This window comes from Suillus subaureus (assembly GCF_016647635.1).
Source record: "Suillus subaureus strain MN1 chromosome Unknown BJ212scaffold_4, whole genome shotgun sequence".
Taxonomy (NCBI): Eukaryota; Fungi; Basidiomycota; class Agaricomycetes; order Boletales; family Suillaceae; genus Suillus; species Suillus subaureus.
The window spans coordinates 2,051,539-2,069,278 of NW_024538560.1; the positions used below are offsets into that span (position 1 = coordinate 2,051,539).

Consider the following 17,740-nt stretch of genomic DNA (forward strand, 5'->3'; position numbering starts at 1 on the left):
TTCATTGCTAATATACTTAGGACCTAGGGTGGCGGGTAGTGGCAGACACCTTGTTCTGACCTCGGCAAATCGAGTTAGTAATATGGTGCATAGTGCTATATGTCATACTTACAACATCGCTAACTCAACTTGCCAGCGCTAGCGAAGCAAATGCTAAATGATGTAGACCATCATCTTAAGGAAGATTTTAATCTAGGTTAACTCCAGGATGTCAGCGATTGCCTCCAATGCCAGGAGAGCCTCCACCGTTGCTTGTATGACGCCTACGGTCGACTCAGCATACGCTATCGCCCACCCTGAACTACTAGCTGCTATCTCATCACCCAGCCCCACACCAAAAACAGGAACAGATATCGAAGATACGCCGCCACAATTAAATGTCTCACTGCACTCATCCATGTCTCATTTGCCTTCTTGTTTAGAACAATTTAGCCTTACGGGTAAAGCAATGGCGGTAGCCATTGAACGACAATGAGCCCAATCATAGACAACAAGGTGTATTATTCTATGGCTGCAGCATCAGCGAAGCTACATGCATGATCAGAACGCGCACTGTCCATCGTGTGACAAACCCCACAATGTTGCGAGTAGATATTGAGGAGAAAATGTACCACAGTGGGTTGTTGTCAACGGGTACACAAAGAAACTGTTAAGACGCGGTGGCCTGCGGACTGTCCTGGAGGTTAGTGTAAGAGGTAAGGCTGAATTTTTCACGTTTATGTCGATGTTTTTAGCTTGCGCTTGTGTCTGAATGGCGTCCGAGCTGGTAGGGTGCATAGAGCTTGGAAACGGATTCATTTCTTCGTCATTCTCATTTGACCAGCAGATGACCAGGACATTTGAAGTTCGGGCACTACCGCCTGCACCATGATTATTTAACGATGGACCCGTGATGATCATGTCAAAAAGATATCGAGATGAAGACAGGCACGCTAGATATCAGAAGTGATGAATCAAAGACAGTGACTGCCAGCTTTTTTTTCGAGACATTGAAGCAAATACTAACATTGACAGTCGGTACAGATACGGCGAGGCTCAGGGCAACCTCCTAACGCACGTCTTCAAGGCCATCTCGGTTAGTTGGTGAGGCGAAAATGGGTTGGATGACTTGAGAACGGTTGAGGAAGGGCGATCTTCATATTGTCCTAGTGTCAATAACAACTATTTCTGCATCCCCTGGTGTCCGATGCAGATCCGCAACAGAGAGCGAGTAATGAAGAAAGTTGAATGCTACAGCATACCCAACTGTTCTGATTCCAACACTTCGGATCATCCAAAATACGCTACCCAAAATAGAGGACACAACAACACTGGCATGTGCGACCACTGCTTACATTGTAGTGTCCATTCCTTTCTATCATTGCCAGCCTCTGGTAAAATCAACTCTCATCTGAACTTGCCGAACTGAAAATCTTCAAAACGACCAATATCAGAGCCCTACAGCAAATGAGGAGAGCACCGCACCTTCAAACGCACCAAGAAATACTTCTCCAGTACTTCTGTTTCGATCATGGAAACATAGGCATGGCTTCTACACCAACGAAGACAATCGATTCTGAAACCGGCAGCGACTTTGAAGGGTGGATACACATCCATATCCTACTGTCCAGATGACAGGCAAACAATCAGCTGATCTTATGACAGGACCGCTCATAAATGGGACATGTAAGGAGATTGAGGAGGCACAACATGTTTATGAGAAGGTATGTGCGGTGGCGGTACCAAGGGATGGTCGACGGGTTGTCACTGGTGGTGGGGATTGCGATTGTGCAGAGTTGAAAGGCTGGGAGATTGAGACTGGGATTGTTAAAAAATTTCAAGGACACTCAATGGAGATCAGCTGCATTGATATCTCTGCGGACAGCAAGCTACTAGCGAGCGGGGCAGGAGATGTGGCACGAATATGGAACCTGGGCACTGGCAAACAGGTGGCTGGACCATTCGAGACCGTTGATTGTGTGGGCACAGCTCGATTCTCAACAGACTCAAAGAAGGTTGCAGTGAACTTGTGGACGGGGAGCCGCCTTGAGGTCTGGGATATCGAAACACAAAAGTTGGATGTGAGAGTAGGGGAGTCCCGTGGAAGACTCGGACGAACTACAAATGTGCCCGTGTTCTGGACAAACAGAAACAAAAACATTATAGCTACATTCACCTTCACGGATGACCACGCCAACACGATCTATGAGTTTGACACGTCGACGCTGGAGACTATCGGATCTCCCTTTGAAGGGCACACCAAACTTATCACCGGTCTGGCACTTTCACATGATGGCGTTGTCCTTGCTAGCGCTGCCGGAGACGACACCATCAAGCTCTGGGCTGTCGAGTCCCGCCAGCTCCTCGCTTCCTTCGACGTTCAGAACCCTTTTACCCTTATCTTCTCACCTGACGCACGTCAACTAGTTTATACGACTTATTCCGCGATCATTGTATGCAACACTCCTCCTGACATCCTTGCTAGTGTACGCATTTGTCACGTAAATTTCTCGTGTGTGCGCTAACACTTCCTTACTTACAGGCACGTAAAAGGGCAGCCCTCGGTAATCTACTAAATGTACGCGCCTCGTTGTTTAATTCATTACACAACTTATCCATCACCATTGCAGTCCGACGCAACTCGTCGACCTCCTGCCTTGCCTCGCAATCTACTGATATTGCCTAGTCCACAAAGACCTCTGTCTACTGTAAACACGCAGCAACCCATCTTCCTTCGCCTCAGCAACCTCCTTCACTTCACTTCTCGCACGAATGCAGTTCCCAATGTCCAACTTCGTAATCCACTAGATGTAGGTGCTTCAATTATCCTGGTTCTTTCTCTGTTGACTTGACAATGGAACCACAGGTCCCTGCTACATTGCCCTTACCATCCTCGCTCTCGGGACAGGCCGCACCTCAGTTTGATCATATCAGTCTTTGATCTTTAGTAAACTGGCAATCAATGACTGACTATGTATACAGTTCGAAATAAGTTCTCCACCTCGCACCTCGAATGCTCCAGTCACACAGTTTCTACGACAGCACCTGTCGTTTCTCGTGCCAAGACATAGCCATGTGCAACCAGTTGTTGAAGTTGCACCGGGACGGAAGTTCACTGTAATGTATATTTCTTTACCTCTTAGTGCTTTCTGCTGATTTGTGCCTTACAGCGGCTTGCTGCTGCCAATTTCCCAGAATATAGGAAAGTCGATGACACCCGACATCTGTCTGGACAGCAGGCGGGAGTGCCGCAGGATGTCGACACATCTGACATTGATTCACTCCCAGACGTGCATTGGGTCAAGGCGTTCCTGTGCTACTATTCATGCTGGTCCCATGGCAGACTGAGGAAGCCTCCTCGATGGCGCTTGGAGCGTGTTGATATACCCCGTCGGGATAGCACGACAAATACTAGTAGTGGACGTAATGGTGCTCATGGTCGCAGTTAACTTCGTGTGCACTCATCCATGTTTGTTGTATCCTCCGTAAGAGATGATTTCATACTTATAGATCAATTCTACACCATCTGCGATACTCAGCGCACTTGCCACATCCCATCACAAGATGAACTTGCTTGATTTGAATGATCCTTCCGTGTAATTCACTTCCCGCTGGTCAAGATTGAGACATTCGTCTTGCTCAGTGTGTAATTTGAATGTCTCATTAACATTGCTCTATGAAACGGTCACATAAGGTTGACATTGCGTAATTGAAATACAAACATCACGTCAACAACTTGTCAACAAACTTCGATAAGGCCATTTTGTCCCTTCCAATTTGCTCATACCAACCATGTTCGAAAAGCCCATCAACGGTACTGGCCACATCTCCAGAGCTTCAGCCTCGGACACCACAAACTCGACTGTCCATGGCACGAGTCACATATGGTATGTAATTTGTATTATGTTAGTAAACCTACATGCAACATACATAATGGTTCCGTGTAGAATTGCATGTGCTAGAGTGGAAATAGAATCTGGTGGGACCATCTAGTAGGTCGTCGCCATACTGATCGACATCTACAACCACCGGGAAACAACATGTCTTCGAGTTGCCGATTCAACACCCCGAATCCAGAATAATCAAACGTTCAACTATAGCTGATTTGGGATACTATTCGATGATCGTTAATCAGAGTTTGAAACGATTGATTGTTATCTTCAACGCTAATGGCAAATCGCATATAGCCATGATGCTGATAACCAGAGTAAATCAAAGGATGCCTCGCAACCGTAGAATCTCCGCTCCGAACGTTCCAGGGAACATAAGCCCAACATGTCACCAGGTGGAATACTACGTCTTTGGGCGATGACTCAATTAAAATTTGAGGACATGGCCAATCAGGTGAATCAAGTGAGCTGTATATCTTGCCTTCCTATCCGCCGCGTGGACCCCTGAAATGACAACAATCAGGCTCGTTGATTAATGTGGAAAGTTGCGGCGACACGACTTGAACGCATGAGCTCACTCGGTTAGATCATCAAGCAAGGTACTTATGATAATAGCATCATTATTTAGGCGTCTAGTGAGAGGTTAATGCTATAACGCAGGTTTAAAAATGCCCCATCACACGCACCTTTGCAACTTCGAGCAAGACACCGTCCCCCCACACACACCAAGTCAACCTCATCCGTGCTGCAGCTCCACTCAATGGCGACACTCATTCCAAGTACCACACCCATTCGAACGTTCGAAGATCACGGGGACCGCGTGATCGCAGTTGCGGTGTTCCGCGACGAACGCATGGTCACGGGCTCATATGACCGGACGCTTTGTTTGTGGGACTTGAAAACAGGCGTAGTGTTGAAGAAAATGGAGGGGCATCGCAGTCGGGTACGGGCGTTGGCTGTTTCACCAGATGGAAAATGGATAGCAAGTGGTGATGAGAACGGAGAACTCATCGCCTGGCATGGAAGAACTGGGGAACCACTCAACCAAGCAATCAAAGCCCACGACGGTTGGATATTTTCGCTTCACTTTTCACACAATTCCGGAACGCTGGCCAGTGGATCATCTGACACCACCACGAAGCTATGGTGCACATTGACGTGGCTGGTGCAAAATTCACGCAGTTACGGTGGAAATGTCCGCTGCGTTCGGTATTCGCCGTATACTACGAATTATCAATCACTTCTTGCGATTGCAACGGACCAAGATGTCCAAATTTACAATGACCGTGAAAATGACACAAATCGACTCCGCTGCGTTTCGTCCTTCAGAACGATTACTGGAGGATTCAACTACTCACTTGCGTGGACGCCCGATGGCTCACGGCTTCTCTCGGGGGGTCACGGGATTGATCCCACCATACGAGAGTGGGATACATCGACCTGGAAGCAGGTCGGTGAACCCTGGAAGGGCCATTTCAAGAATATCCATTCCATGTTTCTGAACTCTAGCGGCACTCTCCTTGCCTCAGCATCTCATGATAACCATGTCCGCCTCTGGCGAGTCTCAGATCGACAAACCATTGCTATATTCAAGCACACTGGGGAGGTGAACTGCGTCACATTTTCTGCGGATGACAAGCACCTCTTCAGTGGAGGTGCGGATAAAAAGATCTCAGAGTGGCCAACATCCGAGGACGCCTGGCCAGAGGATGGTCCAAGTGGTGGCCTCATGAAGGACCAGGCAACGCACCAGGTAAATCTGTTTCAGTTTCTCGCTCATTCATCATTTAAGCGTTTTTTTATGTCAAGGCTCAAGCCTACTCTGATTTCAAGGCATGTTCCTACCCTTAACTCTTACAACACAATGTGATCATGATTTGCACAGGTCGTCGCTATGAAGTTAGCAGTCCGCAATGCGTGCATAACTGGGGACTTGCCTACTGCTGAAAAGGTGCTAGATCTAGATATTGACGCTGACGCCAATGATCACACCGCCTATGCCACTCGCGCATTTGTTATGGCACGAAAACGCAACTGGGACCAAGCGCTTCAAGATGCAGTCCAGGTGAGACTTACCGACCCATCATGACCTCCTTACGAAACTTAACTTTAATGATGACATAGTCCGTCAGCATTCAGCCATCGTTGGCAGGCCATATCTCTGAGGGCATTTCCCTCTGCGGAAAGAAGCAGGTTCTGGCCGCAAGGATATCATTTGATGTCGCATCCATGTTCACGAAGGGAGATTTGAAGACCGATCACCTCCTTTTCTTGATCAAGGCAGGTGATATTTTTCTAACATACTTCGTCCTTCATTGGGGTTTTTAGGCCATTGCGTTATTCAACGCGGAAGAACATCAAGAGGCAATGCTTCGCATCGGAGAGCTAGCCGCGAGTCCCAATGTCGATCCTGTTGCTTGTCGTATTGTGGAAGTGAGTATCGTGTGCTCCATCGCACCAGGTTCATGTGATGTCATTGATTCCTTTTGCTCCTTCGTACACCAGGCCTACCTACGCATCCAACTGGGAAACATGGCCTTGGATGGTGCGCACCATAATGACGCTGTTGAACACTTCACTGCCGCCGTCAATGCTAGTGCTTTCTTTTACAAATCGCCGATTCATCTGCTGTATGACGAATTTGTCGCGGTACGCTGATGTGACGCCACCGAAAATTGTTTCGTGCTCAACTTCGTGTTTTCTGCAGCTCTTTGGCTGGGACCTCAAGTCCTTGTGGCACGCCGCGAACCAGCAACAGTGTTATGCACTCTTTCGAGCAGGTAGTTTAAAAGCAGCCATCGAATCTTATCGGACCATCATGGATAAGACTGATGAGGATATGAAGGCCGGCTTTCGTGCTGGGTTCACTGGTAAGTATTTCAGTAATCTCTCCCCCCGTCTCTGCATTTATAATCGTCAACTGCACTTCACTCAGCTCTCAAATAAGATCGAAACGCGCTCTACGCTTCCCATGGAGGTGGTGCGCTCGCAGCGAGCGGTTACTCGCATAGTTTGCAACGTAAAGATCTTCTTGTAGTTTTGATTTGTACCTTGACGGTAGCTGTATTGCTCGGTGGTCGTGTCATGATAGTGGCCCACTTGAACATGTTTGTCCTATGTTTCCGAGTCTCTTTGCTTTGGGTTAAAACTACTTCTGAACATCGCCTCCCGCATATGTCTTGGTGTTTCGGGCTGAGCTAAGCGCGAGTATCATATGTGTAATCTAACTCGTCGTAAATATTTCATACAAGATATTGATCTTCCTGCACCCTGCCCGTCCCAGTGATAACCTGGTCCTAAGCCTTATCAAAGCCTTGCATAACTGATCTCTGACCTGATAACTCAAAAATGAGTTCTATGGTGTCGGAGTGAAACTTTATCCGATAACCACAACGAGTTCCGCATCTCCAGTGGAGAATAAGACAAACGAGTACGGTGGACTATGTGTATCAGGTTAGTTTTCCAAATGCGATAATTATTTGTTGTATTCCATTGTTTGTGTATTAGTAAATACGGTGGCTGTGGTTTCATTTCCCCACAACACCCACCACCATCGAAGCTCGTCGTCGCCATCAGTGTGCTCGTCGTCACCACTAGCGTGCCCGTCATCGTGGTGCCGCACTCGGCATTACCTTTCGCCGCCGTGGACTACTTTTCACTCCACGATCATCAAGTTTGTCTATCTTAAAGTAAGTAGATAATATTCTTACGTCTTTTGGCTCATGGCTTTACTTCACAGTTCCACGTTTCGGGGCCACCGTGTTAGTGCAGGTGGATGATACCGGGCAGGTATAAAATCTGCTCTTGTACAGTACTAGGTGCGTACACTCTTACCGTTATATCCTGTATTCTTCTCATGGACTCCCATGATGCAGATGAGGCTCTGAATGAAGATGAGCCGCAGACTCTTCCTGCGGAGGGAAATGCCTGTACCTCTAGTCGTGTCCCAAACCCCGAGGGCAAAAATCAATATCAGCATTGTCGTGAGTTGTGTCGCATCAATATACTAACATTATACTAATTTCTACACTGATAGCTCGAAAGAATGATCCATTCCTCCGGAAAATTCTTACCCAGTATCACCATGATAATATCACGAATAGGTCAAAAATCAGTCGTCTTCTCCAGGCAGAGCATGGTATAGTCATGAGGTGAATTTAACTGTGTGTTCTGCTAGTGTGTGCTCATGCTTTGCCCATAGTGAAGCAACTGTTGCGCGACGCCGGCAGCAATTCGGACTCCTTGGAAGTGGGCAGCTGACTCGCTTGCTTCCACGGTCAATCAAGCGGCAATTGGTGCTCGATCAGCTCGCACGGGATCCCCTTCACCGCCGTGGGCCCCGTTTAGTCCGGGAAGCAATTGTGGCGGACACTGGTAATCTACTGACAAGGTAATGTTATCATTATAATGTATTGATTTATACAAACTAATTTGGAACAAGGAAATATGTGACGGACGAGATGAGGCAACATGAGCCGGACGGGTTTGCCCAACGGGGACTTTCGAAAAAGAAGATTTCTCGTCAGCCGCTAGTCTCGCTTGGTCCCCATCACCAATGGAGTGGTGATGGGCACGATAAATTGAGTAGAATAGGTTTTCCTATATGGGCAATCCGTGACCAGTGGTCCGGAAAGTGGTTGGGAATGTGGGTCGTCCCAAACAACCGGCTCAAGACATCAATTGCATACCTTTATTTATCCCTCGTCCATGAGCTTGGTGGTATGTTCCGTGAATCTATTTGAGCATGATGGTTCATCATTTACCTAGGAATGCCACTTCAAACCACGACTGATTGCGGAAGCGAGACAACAGATGTATATGGTTTCGCAACAGCTTTAAGGTTAGTACTACTAGCCAATGTGATGCTTATGCTAACGATACTATATTACAAGGGAAATATTTTCACCAAACCTATCAACTGACGAGTTACCTGCCCATCGGTTTCTGAAGAGTGTTCATAATATCACCATTGAGCGTGGTTGGCTTCGTGTGCGGGTTCAATGGGGAGATAACGTGAAAGTTTTTTGGGAAGCGGGTGAAGAGATTTATAATGATATGGATCCATGCCAGTAGTAGGTTTAGGTGTGGTGTTTTTTGACTCGTTCTCATTTGCATTTTAGTGCTCTCGTTCAGTGGCTATGGCCGCGCTTAATTCAACAAGAACTCGACACACTCAAGCATCGTCTCAATACACACACTGTTCGCTATGACCGAGATAAACTATTGCCTTCAGGTGTCTCTCCGAATGTTGCAATATTGCTTCACAAAGACTATGATGTGCAGAACTGTCTGCAGTTAGTGGATCGCGATGTTGTCAAGAACCTCATGGAGGAGATTGGTGGTGAGGATCTCATTCGTTTTGTTGATTCTGAATATAGTGCCGCAGCGCAGTTGATATTTGATGGCCTTGGATTCACTGTCTTAACTTTCGAAAATGTCTGGTCCGTGTTTTCAGCAATGCTACCATTAATATAGAATCATATTTTAGTCATGGCAGTAGTCGGTGTATGTAGCACTGTGCTCAAATGTGAATCGAGAATTAGTTGAATATGAACATAATTGTGAAACCAAATTTGAATGACTCAAAAGAAATTAGTTCTAATCTTCGAAACCGATACGAAGTGGGCCTTTGCGGTTGGTATTGGATAAAGGTGGGAACTCAGTATCGAGACCGAGAGCCCTACAATGCTTGTTGCATTTGTGTGATTTTAAAAACTCGGTGATTGCAGATTGTCCATGGTCCCAGTAGCCAGAGTCCCCTTGTGCCCTGTAGTGCGAAAATCAGATGTGGCCATTAGGTATATGAAAGTCTGTTACACACGTGTGAGACTGCGGGTCAAAGAAAATGATAGTACGATCTGGTGTGATGATTCCTATTGGTGACTTGAGAACCATTTTGCATTACATCATCGTGAACTCACCTTGAATGTCAGATATGACAACTTCATACATCGAATCAACAGCAATGTGATGTGCATATGCATCCACAGCACATCCAAGTGAATCAGGGTTGAGGCCTACTTCTTCGCTCCCAGAAAATTTAACCTCTCTACACAGGGCACCAGATGGCAGAAGTGGGAGTACCATGAAGACACTGAAGACGAGGCTGCATGAATCAGGTTCATCTTTGCCAGGAGCATCTGGGAGTTTCTTGGTAAGCTTTCCAATGAATGCAGTCGAGATATTCCACTTCATTCCTATGCCTCGTTAGCTTCTACTTATACTCATATGTGATGGACCCACTAGGAAGATCATCAACTCCGTAATTCTTTGCTCGTTCATAGAAAGAGTCCAAAAAGTACTGAGAGAGATGAAGAGTCTGGTATTCACCCTCTAGATCCACAATGTTTTCGGCTTCTGTTGCACGGACTGATTTACATTGGACAATAGCACAGTCCTCGTTGTTATAGCGACCCTGCATTTTTAATTAGTGACGGGAGCACTCGAAGAATGTGGAACTCACACGGAAGACAAATTTCGTCAATCCCTGCCCAAGATAACCCTGATAAGGCTTCCCAGCTTTAACATGAGCTTGCCACCCTTTTGCAATCATAATCTCTTCCTGCTCTTCGCTGTAGTTCATCTGTATATCTGCAGTCTTGCTCACAGTGCATGTTGCCCGCTTCATCTTAAAGGTTTCATATTCAAGTATTGGTGCAGTTGCGGACTGTCTGGATCGGTATGAACTCTGATAGCGCTTGGGAGGTGGCAGACGTTCAGGTGATGCTGTTCAGATTTATAAGCATCACTATGACAATAATCACAGCCTCGCTCACCTGTCGGGGATCTTTTCCGCTTCTGACGACGAGAACTTGCTGTGGTTGATTTCCGAGTAGATACACGCCGACTTCGTTGTACTTCCTGGACATCATCATCCTCGGGCTATAGTTCTTCTCAGATGGTTGCTTCGAAGTATACATATATTTTATTTACCTCTTCAGGGACATACAAGAACATGCGGAGCGTGATCCTTGGGGTTTTCGCTGATGCATCTTTATCAGACAACATCCTGTCTTGCCTCAGTTTTCCATAAAGTGTTTCCATGGTTGCCGGTGCCACCAGATACTTCTGTTCCTCGATCATATTCACAGTAGCATTGGTCAGCACCGTGCAATACTTGATCCTATGCCTGCATGACAGGGTTTATCAATATCCATCCACTGAACACTCTATAGCAACATTACCAATCAAACATAACATCCAGCGCAGTATCGGAAAGCCCTGAAAGAGTCGGGGTGTTATCGTATAGGCCTCTTGCTTTCAAAGCCAGCTGTTCGAAGGCACTAGTGGCTAGGTCCACAGTAGCGAAGGTCACTCGTGACGATGGGATGGCGAGTTTAGCAGGCTTCGAGCTCCCGTAGGCATATTGCTGAAGTGTAAAGTCAACATCAACCTTTGCTGCCCGAGCATTGGCCTTAAGAAGCGAAACCTTCCGCTTCACGTCACTCGCATTCAACAGCAAAGAGTTTTGTAATGGTTGGCTTAGTCCGAGTCGATGCTGACTGGCCTCACGGGTATGCACAGTCTGTCGATGCAAAATAGATTGAGCAGTGGCACTGGCAGCGACATTACTGGCTGATGCAGATGATTCATTCAAAGCTAAGTTTGACATTAGCTTGCGGAGGTAACTCGATAAGTACAAACATTTGCTTACCATTATTGTTGCTGTTTTTGCAGCCACCACATAATGGCGAGCGCAAGAACGGATATACACAGCCGCAGCTTTCACATTGCGGCTGTTGCTAAATAGTAGGTATTGGTGAATATAAACTTAAAACAACAGGCACATAGTGAGGTGAGCACGTACCATAATCTGTTCTCGATCTGCTGCATTTGCAGCTTCGAGCTTTGAGCACTTCGCGCACATTGAGTCGTCCATTCGAGGAAACACGAGCGAACATCCTGAGCACTGACTCGGAGGCATGGGCCACGATGAGACAAGTATTATGGTCTGAAAACAAAGTCTGACGGATCAACTTGAAGGTTACTGTACCACATTAGATCGTGTGATATATGTGAAGAAACTTGCCTCAAAACGCCGTCACTTTCAGCAATTCAATATAGTGGTGATGGTTCCGGCACAGACCTCAATACAAACTCATAGCCACGATTTCTTTAGAGCAAGCCTATCACAATCAGTTGAAGCACAATAAGATGCACACAGGGTCTGATTGGCGCAGAAAACAGTTTATAATATGAAACGTCCTCCAAAAACCACAAATTCTATACCACCTCGATAGTATCATGTTAACAAACCAATGCTCAACACTCGTTCACTATATAACTTTGTTAGGATGTTGTTGGTACACTTGACGCCGTGAAGACAGTAGCCTCAAATAGGTGGGTGTGCAGAACATAGAAGTGTAACGGAAACAACGGAGGATTGAGTACAAGGTGAAGAGTGTGAATGCGGTGATGAGTACACTGATGGCGATGACAAGCGCTGATGAGTGTTGACGATGTTGGCAAAAGACTATCTACTTACTTTAAGATGGATGTGCTCGATGATCCCTTGGGGTATGTGGAGCGGAAAGTGCACGGCGACAGAAGGTAATGACGAGAGTAGCAGTAAATGTGCTGATGCCACAACGACGGGCAGGCTAATGGTGACAACAAGCGCTGATGAGTGTTGATGATGAAAGCAAAAGATTTTACTTACTTTAAGATAGACGAGCTTGATGATTGTGGAGTGAGAAGTAGTCCACGGCGGCAAAAGGTAATGCCGAGTGCGGCGCCACGACGACGAGCACGCTGATGGCGACGACGAGCTTCGATGGTGGTGGGTGTTGTGGGGAAATGAAACCACAGCCACCGTATTTACTAATACACAAACAATGGAATACAACAAATAATTATCGCATTTGGAAAACTAACCTGATACACATAGTCCACCGTAAACGAGGGACCTCGGAAGAAAAAATCAACAGTGCCGCTGAAGCGAGTCTACACGCACGCCATGTAAGGGATGAACGTCTGAGGGAATATATTTATATTTATATGAGATGGATATCGTGTTTAGGAGCCAACAGAGGTGCACGATGGTGCGGAAGTTGGGCATGAATTGAGAGGATGAGAAAAAGAACATGGTCACTAGGCGAGATGCGCACCACCGCCATGAACTTGGCATCAAAGAATGACGGAAGAACGTGCCAAAGGTGGCATGATTTCTGCAGAATGTGCTCAGCATGATTATGATGATCGTATATAAAACGGAGGTAGCTGCCTCGCCAACGAATCGAGTTGTCGTGCAACATCGAGACATATCTCCAAAGCGGTTGACAGCATTGATGGATTCATGTGCTGATTGTTGGCTTGATGTTTATAGCAAAGTTGAAGATGCGCGACTCCGAGTCGCTGCGACGCTTTCCCTACCGAAGTCAACTGTCAGTTCATCCCTGTTGCGGATTCAGATAGGAGATTGGATATTACTAGCCTGAGGCTGGCTGCAATTCGAAATAGCCTGACCATGATGATGAGCATATCGGCGAGTCTGCCACGGCTGTTTATATGTCCCTTCTTCACCAACACCATGCGAAGTTCTTTTTCCCCTTCCTTCAGCTCATGAAACCTTCCGTGCACCAAAGAACTTGAAATCAAGATTGTTAAAACATTTTATGGCCACTCAAAAGAGATCAGCCGCAATGATATCTCTGTGGACGGTAAGTTACTAGCGAGCGGGGCAGGAGATACAGCGGGGATATGGAACCTGGGCACTCAGGCAGGCAAGCTTGTGGCTGGACCATTCGAGACCGTTGATTGTGTGGGCACAGCTCGATTCTCATCAGACTCATGGAGTGCCTGCAGTGTTCTGGACGAACAAAAATAAAAACGTTACGCGGATGACGGTGCCAAGACGATCTAGATCTATCGATTTGATGCGGGACTAGTATCAGATAGGTCGCCTCTCCGGCGTCATCACCAGTCTGGCAGTTCAAACGTTCAGGAGTCTACACCATCAAGCTAACTGCTCTGGGCTGTCAAATCTCGCCAGCTTTTCGCTTCCTTTGACGTGCTGAGTCCCTCCTTTCACCTGACGCACGCCAACTAGTTTACACGAAAGTTGTTCCACGATCGTTGTATGCAACACTCCTCCTGACATCCTTACCAGTTTACGCATTTCCTTACAGGTGATCTACTCAATGTACGCGCCTCGTTGTTTTACTCATTACACAACTTATCCATCACCGTCATTGCGGTTCCCCTTGTCCAACCTCGTAATCCACAACATGTGGGTGTTTCAACTATTCCGGTTCTTTTTCTGTTGACTCGATGATGAAACCACAGGTCCCTGTCTCTACACCTTCTCTCTCGGGACAGCCTGCATCTCGGTTCGATCATGTCAGTCTTCGATTTTAGTAAGTTCGCAATGCATGACTGAATGCGTATACAGTTCGAATCGAGTTCTTCGCCTCGCACCTCGAACACTCCAGTCACGCAGTCCCTACGACAGCACATTTCGTTGCTCGTGCGGGGCATAGCTATGTACCGCCAGTCGTTGAAGTCGAAAGGTCACTGACGTACATTTCCTTACCTCAGTGTTTTTCGCTGATGGGTGCCCTACAGCTACAGCGGCTAGCTGCTGCTAAATTATGAGAATAGAAGAAAGTCGACGACACCCGACGTCCGTCTGGACATGCGGAAGTGCCCCAGGATGCCGAGTCGTCTGACATAGATTCACTCTCAGACGGGCATTGAGTTGAGGCGTGCCTGCGCTACTATTTATGCCGGTCTCATGGCAGACTGAGGATGCCTCCCCGGTGGCGCTTGGAGTGTGTTGATATACCCGGTCAGGATAGCATGATACACACTAGTAGCAATAGTGGTGCTCATGGTTGCAGTTGGCGTTGCGTGGACCGATCCACTGCTACATCCTCCACGATTGATGATTTCTGACGTATGTAAGGACGATCCTGCATCGGAAGCAATTTGTCTGACCCCTATGTACGCGCTCCACTTGAGCTTCTACATACTACATACTTCGGTCATTCCCATACGGAGAATCCTGCTCAAACGTCCTGCGATTGCGCTCGCACGATCTCACTCTGATTTCGCCGGGTCGGGCTTCAGTTCCGAGCTCAATGTTCACATATTACGCGATTTGTATATCCGAGACTCTTCTGTCGATAAATGCACTAAAGCCGATCAAGCAAATTGACCCTGTGTTTACGTAGAGTTACGTTTGAATAAGCGAGAGACACGGCATAACGAAAACACTAAGAACTTGCTCTTAATTTTCTTTGGTTCGTTTTACTGACAAATGGCCGTTCGGGGTTCCGAGTCGCAGCAGGGTCCCGCAGGTATGTACAAACTGAGGCATATTACTCGGGATCCCTGAGAGTAAATTTCGGCAAGCTCGTCTTGCGGTATAAAATGCAGGCCATGGAAGACCTTAGCTTTTTGCTCTAGGCTTGTATCTCCGCGCACGCTCCCCCTACTTCCTTCAATCGTCCCTCCCCCCACTGCCACCATGTTGCCCAAATCTTTCGCACTTTTTGCTGCCTTCGCTGCTTTCGCCTCTGTATTTGCTTCCCCCATTCCTGGCAGTGTGGCTGACGTTACTGCCGGTAAGTCCCATCTCCATGATGCGTTTCGCCTCTTAATTGTGTTCTCGCTGTAGTTGTTGAGGACGTTGCCAACGATCTCACGGTCAATGTGGGAACTCGTGCTGAAGCAGTTGAAAATGATTCCCCCTGTAAGCATGAAATATATTCATGACCTGATGGCAATGTTGATCAGAATGACATTTCAGCCTTCGACGAGGTCGTCAAATTGTTTGAACTCTCGCGGCGAGATGACGGATGCAGTGTCATTGACATCGACGGTAGTAAGTCGCTCGTCTTAAGTCGGGGTTTATAACCTGATCGGAACCGAGTAGTCATCTACAACGTGCTTAACAACGGTACAATCACTGTCTTGAAGCGCGATGACTGCAATGTTGCCAGAGCTACTGCTCGTAAGTATTTCTTCTCGGTTATTAGTTCACATATTGAACAATTTCTCAGAGGTCAGGGATGTTGTGAACAAGGCCAGAGCCAACGCTCTCAGCGCCAGGTCCAAACGCAGTGAGGAGAAACGTTACTCGTATGAAGAAATCGAAGCAAGTGCGTCGTTATCGTCATCAATTCGTATTTCCCAATCTGATTATTATATTGTAGTTGTCGTCAGCGAAGCGAACAATTTGAAGAAGACCAACGCGGCAACTCGGTCAAAGGCTGACAAACGTGATGCCGGTGTCTACGCAATTGTGGAAAGGGTTCTCGACAACTTCCATGCCGATGACCTCACGCTATCCAAGCGTGGCACTTACACTGTCTCCCAAATTGCCACCGGTACGATATGTGCCATTTCTTTCACCGCCAGATTCTGACTTGACATTGTAGCGGTCAAAAATGCCCTCGATGGCGTGACCGGTTCATCGAAACGCTCAGACAACGTCGACGCTCTTGCCGAACAGGTTCTTGATGAGTTATATGCTCAAGCTGCCAAGCGCACTGATGACATCAATGCTTGTGAGTACCGTCATGACCGCAAAGCGAATGCCTCCTAAATCATCAATCAAATTCAGTTACTGAAAACAGTCTCTAGAACGCGTCGCCTATGTGATTCAATCATCTCACGGCGGCATTCCATACCCGACAGCCAAGCACATACTTCGCTCTTTGTTTATCACTGTCACTCGAATACCTTAATGCAAAGATCTTCCCTCTTGTCTTTGTACCCAGACGAAGTTTAATGTCCAAGGCCAGACAAGCGGGTGTTGTCTTCAACATGGCGTCAATGTCCTCTCTATCCATGATCCGGCGCGTCCTATTCAACGGCTCTATTTCACTCCTACGCGTTTAAATGGTATTTCTCTGTTTGATATCACTCCTACCTCGCCAAGATGGCACAATAAATGACAGCCTCGATAGTACTCTTGGTTGCAGTTGACTCTATGGACCAATCCACTACTATGTCCTCCATGCTGATGATTTTACGCTTAAATATATACATATCAATTCTACGCCGTACGTGGGAGTCGCACGAATTTCTTCCGCAGGATTAACAGTTCCGTCCTTGGATATTTCAGATACATCGATTTTACACCGTGTATCTTCCAGTGCAATACAGAGCACAATTGCTAAATTCCATCACAAGATGAATACATGATTCAGATGATCCTCGAGTATCTCACGTCGAATATTGATCGTTTTGAACTGGTCAAAATTGAGACACTCGTTTCGCTCAATGTGGATGTATGTTCATTAATACTGCTCAATAAAACGGTCGCATATATAACAAGGTCGTTGTATTTGAAATAGTGACATTCTCGCCAAACATCACGTCACCACACCATCATGTGCGATAAGCCCATCATCGGTATTGCTCACTGAGCTACAGAGCTTTTATGTGCAAACGTAGCCTCGAGCACTGTCAAATCCAGAACGCCGAAACAATCCAACGTGCAACTATAACTGACTTGGAATGAATAGTAAATACCTATTCGATGATCGTTAATCAGAGTTTGAAACGATTGATTGTCGATTATCTTCAATGCTAATGACAATCACGCATATCCATGATGCTGACAACCAGAGGAGATTATCAGGAAAGCCCGTGACCATAGGATCTTCACTACGAACGTTCCAGGGAATAGAAGCCCAACATGTCACCGGGTGGAATGCTACGTCTTTGGGTGACGATTCAATTAAAATTCGAGGGTATGGCCAATTAGGTCAGTCAGGTGAACTATCTGCCGCGTAGACCCCTGAAACAACCACGATCAGGCTCATTAACTAATGTGGAAAGTTGCGGCGACACAACTTGGACGAATGAGCTCATCCGTTTAGATCATCAAGCAAGGTACTTATGGTGAAAGCCTCGTGTCTTGG

The 17,740-nt window shown here is 46.8% G+C and overlaps 2 protein-coding genes across 2 annotated transcripts; both read left to right on the top strand.

Annotated features, from left to right (window-relative positions):
- Positions 1 to 1,610: 1,610 nt before the first annotated feature.
- Positions 1,611 to 3,428, top strand: BJ212DRAFT_1476835 (uncharacterized protein; the record flags this gene model as incomplete). Its single annotated transcript, XM_041339440.1, has 5 exons — positions 1,611 to 2,465; positions 2,522 to 2,557; positions 2,610 to 2,789; positions 2,962 to 3,096; positions 3,150 to 3,428. 5 exons carry the CDS (start codon positions 1,611 to 1,613, stop codon positions 3,426 to 3,428), a joined length of 1,485 nt encoding a protein of 494 aa, XP_041198040.1.
- An 11,697-nt stretch (positions 3,429 to 15,125) lies between these two features.
- On the top strand, positions 15,126 to 16,969 carry BJ212DRAFT_712998 (uncharacterized protein). Its single transcript, XM_041343895.1, has 9 exons — positions 15,126 to 15,166; positions 15,222 to 15,433; positions 15,487 to 15,561; positions 15,619 to 15,693; positions 15,745 to 15,822; positions 15,872 to 15,970; positions 16,025 to 16,198; positions 16,250 to 16,378; positions 16,448 to 16,969. The coding sequence occupies exons 2-9, from the start codon at positions 15,337 to 15,339 to the stop codon at positions 16,600 to 16,602; spliced, it is 882 nt and encodes a 293-aa protein (XP_041198041.1). The 5' UTR covers positions 15,126 to 15,166; positions 15,222 to 15,336; the 3' UTR covers positions 16,603 to 16,969.
- Positions 16,970 to 17,740: the final 771 nt, after the last annotated feature.